Source organism: Naegleria fowleri (genome assembly GCF_008403515.1).
Source record: "Naegleria fowleri strain ATCC 30894 chromosome Unknown tig11, whole genome shotgun sequence".
In the NCBI taxonomy this organism is placed as follows: Eukaryota; Heterolobosea; class Eutetramitea; order Acrasida; family Naegleriidae; genus Naegleria; species Naegleria fowleri.
Window position 1 is genome coordinate 30,545 of NW_025407943.1, and position 7,364 is coordinate 37,908.

Below are 7,364 nucleotides of genomic sequence, written 5' to 3' on the forward strand. Positions count from 1 at the left end.
CTCAAAGATGTCGTCCTCGTTGTTGTTTCTGCATGATTCTCGCCAAAGGAGCGCAAATCCAACTCCTCGGGATGTGACGATCACCAAATGCTCCTCCTATGAATATTGTCAACATGATCATTATGATCATCCGTGTTGGGAAGCAAAATCAGGTAACCTCGACAGACAGGAATCACTCTCTTCCGTTTCTAATCAAACTCCTCCTACAACTTGTTCATCACATTCATCAGAGCATAAAAGAGAGATAAGACACTACCAATACAATGACATCGCCCTTGAAAGATCTTTGAATCACCACAACCACTCGCACGTGGAAGTCTCTTCTAGAAAGATCACCTTGTCCTTCCAAAGTGTATCTTGTCCTCCACCACCATCATGTACATTCAATCATTCTTCTGAAAGCTATTATGGACTTTCATTGTTTGTGCCATCATCATCATCATCACCACCAGTAGTCGTGGTGATGAACAACCAACAACTCCCCAGCTCTGAGATCAAAATCTCACATAATGGAGGGTCTCCTTCTTGTCCTCCTTTTGGTCCTCCTATTCATTCACCAGTGGCCAACTCCTCCTCTCAAACCACTCTGTCTCCAAACTCTCCAAATTGCAACTCATTATCACCCTCTGAAAAGAGACCTTTAAAGTTTTTGATTACAACAAACGAAAGATTGCCAAGAAAGTGAGAAGAGTTGATCAAGTACAACCCTACGAACATGTCATTCAAATGCAAACAACGACAGCCAATAAGAAGAATTCTCCAACCTCAAGATCTTCCATTCTTTCACCCAACACAAGGAATTCGATTCAAAATAAGGATGGATCAAATACGACAACCAACACAACTCCCAACGAAAGTGCACTCTTGCCAAGTGGACAACAAGAACAACCATTATTGAGAAGAGAGGCGAATACTCATGAAACATTCTCGCATGGATCGAATCCACCCGTGGCCACAACCACGACCACCACCGCCACAAGAAAAAGAACACCACGTTATTCAATTTCAATAAAGGAGTTGCTTAATTAATGTTTTTGTATAATTTTGGTTTTATCCGTCTTCAATGCGTTCAATGAATGCTCGTTCGCATGATCAATATATTGTGCCAACAGAAAGAAATGTATATATAAATCTCTATTCTCCATTGAGCTTTATCTCATGTTTTAAAAACCACATGTGATGGACAAAAACAACAACTACCACTGAAGACCAAACCATCCTCCACAATGAAACAACAAGCTTTTCTTACATTGCCAACAAACAATAATGCCACCTATTGTCATGCAACAACCATAACCACCATCACCACTACTTCTACCTTCAATGGTGCAGCAGCGAACACCTCTCAAATGGTGGTTGCTATCATTCTTTCTTCTCACTTTCCCATTCATCATTCAAACGATAAATCATCGTTGGATTCACAAGAAATTACACCCGTCGATCAATCTTCTCTCCTTGATTGCTCTTTGACACAACATCCTCTCTCAATAAGGAAAACAACCACAATTACGGAAGAATACCAAAATAAGTTTCCCTTAGATGTAAGCCATGCCAGCGAATCTCTCTTGAGAAGAATGAATTCAACAACGCAACATCTTGGTGAGGGCAGTTCGGTCGTCAATTCATCAGAACATCATCAACATAAAGAGGATCAAGTAACCAACAATAATCTCAAAACCTTGGATTCCTCAAAGCTAATTCCGCTTAGAGAGATTCCAAAGAAATTGCATTCAATCCAACATCCCTAAAGAAGAACCTTCCTGCACATCACAAGAAAAACATTCATGAAAAGAATCAAGAAGAGATCTCTTCAGAATCAACAAAAGGAACATTCAATTCGTTCAAGTCAAACATCAGGTGAGAAAGAGAGTTCGAAGAGAAGCTCAATTGATGCCTTACGAAACACTGTTGCACTTTGAAAACTCTTCTACAGGAACAAATGTGAGCAAGCCAAAACCTTAATGCTCCTCAAGCGATTTCACAACTCTGAATTTGTGGATTCCATCATGACCTTAATGCTCCTAAACATGTCAATTTTGAAATGGTCAGGAATCAGAAACGTTAGTAACCTTGATAAAAGTTATAAAATGGATTTTTTGATCAATACATATTCACAAGTTCTCGAGTTCATTTAAAAAAAGCGTTCATCGTTAGAAATGGTCGAGGACCAAAGACTGAAGTCTTCTTCAACAACAAGCGAGAATTGTCTTCCAGAGCTTCATGACCGTGCACAAGAGAGAAATTCTCTCCTCAACATCAACCATTCCCCTTTTGAACAAATTGAATATCTTCATTTGCCCTTTCCCGATCGTTTCATTACTTCCGTACTTTGTTCAACAAGAATTGATTCCTCGGGTCTTGAATCCAAAGAAGAAACTCTTATTGCATTGTTGGGGAGGTCATGGCAGAACATCCACCGTGTCGTGTGTCTTGCTGAGTCACTTGTATCGATTGAATGCACAACAAGCTTTGGAACGGGTGTCACATGCTCACTCTTGCGGAAAGCCTGCCAGAGGTCGAGCTCCAGAAACTCCTTCACAAATCAAGCAAGCGAAAAAGTTAGCATTCGGATCGACCTATGATTCCGATGAGGAAGAGTAGGGCAACCCCATCAAACTGAAGCCGCAGCGAACGCCACCTCCTCCAGTGGCCATGTAACAAGGAATGCCAATGTTGTCCTTGGAAGTGCTTTCTTGTTGAGTGCCTCCTTAACCATATTGCTAGACGACAGGATGTGAATCTTCTGTATTTCCAAAAATAAATAGATGATTAAATATTAAAATCATATATGATGTAAGGGGCATAGTTCAATGGTAGAATGAAGGATTGTGGTTCCTTAGACGAGGGTTCGATTCCCTCTGCTCCTAAATATTTTATAAATTGTTTTTACTTGAAAAGCTAACCTGAAATTTAATAGAGATTAAGTTGCTTCTGAACAAGTTTTTATTTCAACAATGCCAATGAAAACTTTAAAATATCTAATTCAACAGCCACAATCAAGCTGAGCGACCTCTCCCTGGACATAACTTGTGACATTTGTTGAAATATTTGTATAATAACTCGATAAGGGATTCATTTGACCACCTTTGTTTGTGGAGCTCAGTTCAATCAATTTGTTGATTCTTTGAAGCACCACATCTCCAGGAGACAGTTCAAACATGTTGGACATGAAGTTCTTCACATGATTGGCCTCCTCTTTATCCAAAAGAGGGTCATCAAATAATTTAAAGAAATGGGTGCCAAATAGTTCAAATTTAGCATGATGTTGCTTGGTTTCAAGTTCATACATCCATTCATCTTCTGCCACATGGTTTTTCTGAATGAGTTGATATACAGTGTCGATACTTTTCTTGGATGAACTCATAATTCTTTCAACTGGTCGAAACACAAAAGAATCCTTGGTGAGCTGATATGTTTGAGTATCGAGTAAGATTTGAACATTTACAAAGTTGGCCAAAACACACAAGTTTTTCGCAGTATTTACAATTTCACCAATTTGTGCAAAAATCTCATCTATATAGAGATGACGGCAATCAATGAAAAAGATGATCATGCACCATTACTTACGTGCTTATTTCCAATATTACCGATGAGACACTCTCCACTTGAAACTCCCATACACACTTGCAATGGATTCAATCCTTCCTTTGTGAGATGATTGTTCAATGATTCTAATGCCATCTTCAACTTCAAACAAGTTTCAAGTGCTGTTATGCAGGGAAACTTGTCATTAAATATAACCACATATTCGTCATAACTCTTAATTTGTACATCTGCACGACATGTTTTACAAATATTCGAAACAGATGTCAAACATTTGGATGTGACATTGTTCAAGGCATCGAATGGATAATTCTTTTCTGATAAATTTGGAATGGAAATGTGGACAAGTGTGACCAGATCTTTTGATGAAAGTCCAATCTTGAAAAAGGATTTGGAATCTGTTTTCATGTGGGCAGAGGTCTGGTGATGAGATCCACTGTTTGAATGGTCCATTCCTGGCTTGAATTCTCCTTACTTTGAAATGACATTTCTTGAGTCAGTTGAACTTTGACGTCTTTCTTGCTTGATTCTGGTCTAGAATCTTGATTTTTCTGTTCCTTGTTATTCTCAAGCTGATTTAACACAGAGTCTGGCAAGAAGGCTCTAAATTCACTCAACCATCTCACTGTCTCGGTCAAACTTGAATAGATACTTTTCTCTTCACTAAAGAACGCACTTCTTTCTTTAATGTTGGCCAAATCGAGCACTTCAATCTTTTTAAAATCTTCCTGAAGATGGATGAATGGATTTGTAACCATCCAACCTATCACAACGCTCATCAAGATGCCCAATCCGGTCACTCCTAAAGTCACTCCGAGAATGACGTAACTACTTATGATAATGCCCTTCTTGATTTCATTCTCTTCAAAAACAAGTGTCATTCGCCATTTCAAATTGGTGTAAACGAAAGGTGTAGATGAGACCAAGTAATTGATTCCATTACTTTCAATGTTGAGAATGAACGGATCCAAAGAGTCTCCAGTTTGTTGTAACAGCATGTTCATGACAGTGCCAGCATTTCGGGTGGTAATGTCTGTGGCTTTCACACGTTTGGCGTCAATACCTTCAATTTCAAGGTTACTTCCAATCACAAAGTTATTGGCAAATTCTGAGATAATGACATAACCTTTTGTTAAGACTTTGACGTTTTTCAAGAATTGAGCAATATTTGCAAGAGAAATGTTAATCTTTGCAAAACCCACTCGATTCTTGATTCCATTCAACAAATCTGTTCGATTGAAAACTGGAACGGAAAAAAGTGGATTGTGGTCCTCCAAGAACTTTGTAAGGGGCACCAAAAGCTCCATGTGGATACTCCTGTGTGATACGAATAGATTCCTTATAATAGTCCGCATTACTGATGACATAAGAAACATTTGTCAGTACTTGATCATAGTACACTTCACCAGTCTCATTGTTTGCTTTCGAAATAATAAAACGAGTACTTTGTTGAAGTTTGGCACCCCACACGATCGAATTGTCAGCATTGACACTGTATGCAAACATTTGGTTGTTAGATCCATCTCCAAAGCATAGATTGGTGTTCGTGACCCCAAACAACTTAACCTTTGAAAACAAATACTTTTGAATGGAAGGATCATGGTCAATCTTAAAGTTATGATAATCGTCAGCGAGGAGTTGTGCCACCTGTTTTGCTGGTAACAATTGACTTTGAAGAAAACCTGACATCTTTTCATTCATATTCGAAATGATAACATTGACTTGCTCCAATGCTGTTTGTTCATTCACGGTGAAGGCAGTTACCCAAATGGAGAGAGCTGTCAATATGACAACAATCGTAATGACTACAATGAGGAAGAGACGGACACTAAGGAGCACTCTCAGCAAGAAGGGCCTTCCACTCTTTTGTTTCCCTCAATAAGGATATCATCGTCCAAATCTCGTTCGGATTGAAAGGAAAAGAACTCGCTGAGTTGTTTGTTGGACTCCAAGGTTGAATTTTCATTGTCAAAATGACCTGACTGAACAGGTTGAACTTTGACCATGGTTCTCTCTCTCAATCGTTCTGTTTGAATGAATAGGCTTGATAGATGCGCGGTACGGTGTGAGGAAGGCTTGATAGGAATGCGTTATCATATACAATAGAGAAGAGGCTTTGGAATTTTGTTTTTAGGAGGTGCGAGGGTTTACGGTTTATTTTTGGTGAAAAGTGATCAACTAACTCGCGCTCGAGCTCCACGTATAGAACTGTGTGTCTCGTTCATGCGTTCAACCTTAAAAAAACTCTAAATTGAGATGTTCTAGGAACCATCAAAAAGGAAGCACACAACTCAATAAGCCGCAACCGCTCAACAAAGGTTGTGATGCTCTTTCGCTCCACTGCGGGATATTCCCTTAAACCCTTTTCCATTTGGTGTTGTTGTCAGATAATCTTGAAACTATGAGGTTGTCTATCTCGGTTTGATCCACTCGTTTTGGAATTATATTACTTTACAATGATTACTTGGAAAAAACGATCGAGTTTTCAATAGAGCAAAGAATGGATCTTTGAATTCTAATGTAATATTTGTCAACAAGACTCTTCACCATGTTATTGGTATCGGTGGATTGTTCTCCCACTCCTGAGGAATTCAAAATAAATTCAAATAACTTTAACAGACGAACATAGGATCTATCGGATGGATAGGCCATGATGTGATCTCTTAAGAATAACACATTTTTCATTAACATGGCTTCAAGATTGTTGTCTTGTTGTTCTTGGAAAATGTCAAACAATGAGTGCAATTGTTGAAATTTAGAAATATCATCCTTTTGCTCCAATTCGTATAACCACTCGTCATCTTTGACTTCCATTTCTCTTAACAATTCATAAACAGAACAAACGTTAAAAGTAGTCGCGTCTTCGCCACTTGGTATCCACATCCTATCGACTGGTATTGATACAAATTGCTTATTAGTTTCCAAATAAGTTTTCTCATCCATGATTGCAGTTGCATTGATCGAGCGAGCAATAAAAAGCTAAGTCTTTTGCAATAAGAGTGGCATGCGAAATAATGGAATAGAATCGAAAAGAGTGAGATCCCAAATTTCCAACATAGGACTCATCACTCGTGGAAATTCCCATTGAAAAAGGTCTTTCTAGTGTAATTTGTTCATGAGATGTAGTAGTGTGGCCATGTTGCTTGGGATGATTGCGAGAACATGTCCGTATAATCTTTAAAGCACATTCAACAGCCGCTAAAGCACTCTTTTTCCTTTTGGATTGTTTATCTGTCTCGAATATGATGACAATTTCCTCCACAGAAGATATTTGAACAACGGCTTGAAAAACTTTACACAAGGATCGAATGGTATTCACTATTTTTGGTAATTCACACTCAATGTCTGAATGGCAGGATGTTTCCCAGTTCAAGCAAATGCAAATAACCGTACATGTCTTCTTAAAAGCCCCATTTTGAACAGTGAAGATGCCTCGACTAATGTGCTTGAAGTTAAGCTGGAATTGGATGTAGTTTCATGTTTTGGTCATTCATATTTGGTTCTTGATGATTCTCCAGTGATTGTTTGTGTTGATGTTTTCGTTCATGTGATGCCCGTAGTTGAGGTTTCATTTGTGCACTGGATCTCATATTTGGTTCGAGAGTTAATGAAGCTGATGAACGATCGTGTGCTCTTATTCGTAATTGATGAAAGACGTTATCTGGAATGAAACACTTAATTTCTTTGAGCCATGAAATGGTCACCTTTAAATGATCACACATTTCATTCATTTCTTTGAAAATACTATTCTTATTATTCATTCCGGTATGGTGTTCTAAATCCAGAACCTTAATTCTCTCTAAATGTCGTTGCAATGCTTG

General features: G+C 38.5%; 6 protein-coding genes across 6 annotated transcripts; 3 read left to right on the forward strand and 3 right to left on the reverse strand.

Moving 5' to 3' along the window:
• Window positions 1–726: 726 nt before the first annotated feature.
• FDP41_011680 (uncharacterized protein) lies at window positions 727–1,029 on the forward strand (the record flags this gene model as incomplete). Its single annotated transcript, XM_044702116.1, has 1 exon — window positions 727–1,029. One exon carries the CDS (start codon window positions 727–729, stop codon window positions 1,027–1,029), a length of 303 nt encoding a protein of 100 aa, XP_044566938.1.
• A 197-nt stretch (window positions 1,030–1,226) lies between these two features.
• FDP41_011681 (uncharacterized protein) lies at window positions 1,227–1,748 on the forward strand (the record flags this gene model as incomplete). Its single annotated transcript, XM_044702117.1, has 1 exon — window positions 1,227–1,748. The coding sequence occupies one exon, from the start codon at window positions 1,227–1,229 to the stop codon at window positions 1,746–1,748; it is 522 nt and encodes a 173-aa protein (XP_044566939.1).
• Window positions 1,749–2,220: 472 nt separating this feature from the next.
• Window positions 2,221–2,601, forward strand: FDP41_011682 (uncharacterized protein; the record flags this gene model as incomplete). Its single annotated transcript, XM_044702118.1, has 1 exon — window positions 2,221–2,601. The coding sequence occupies one exon, from the start codon at window positions 2,221–2,223 to the stop codon at window positions 2,599–2,601; it is 381 nt and encodes a 126-aa protein (XP_044566940.1).
• A 382-nt stretch (window positions 2,602–2,983) lies between these two features.
• FDP41_011683 (uncharacterized protein) lies at window positions 2,984–5,232 on the reverse strand (the record flags this gene model as incomplete). The annotated part of the gene is made up of 4 exons (XM_044702119.1): window positions 2,984–3,406; window positions 3,568–3,941; window positions 4,019–4,681; window positions 4,746–5,232. 4 exons carry the CDS (start codon window positions 5,230–5,232, stop codon window positions 2,984–2,986), a joined length of 1,947 nt encoding a protein of 648 aa, XP_044566941.1.
• A 771-nt stretch (window positions 5,233–6,003) lies between these two features.
• On the reverse strand, window positions 6,004–6,486 carry FDP41_011684 (uncharacterized protein; the record flags this gene model as incomplete). The annotated part of the gene is made up of 1 exon (XM_044702120.1): window positions 6,004–6,486. One exon carries the CDS (start codon window positions 6,484–6,486, stop codon window positions 6,004–6,006), a length of 483 nt encoding a protein of 160 aa, XP_044566942.1.
• Window positions 6,487–6,995: 509 nt separating this feature from the next.
• On the reverse strand, window positions 6,996–7,304 carry FDP41_011685 (uncharacterized protein; the record flags this gene model as incomplete). Its single annotated transcript, XM_044702121.1, has 1 exon — window positions 6,996–7,304. One exon carries the CDS (start codon window positions 7,302–7,304, stop codon window positions 6,996–6,998), a length of 309 nt encoding a protein of 102 aa, XP_044566943.1.
• Between the last annotated feature and the right edge of the window lie 60 nt (window positions 7,305–7,364).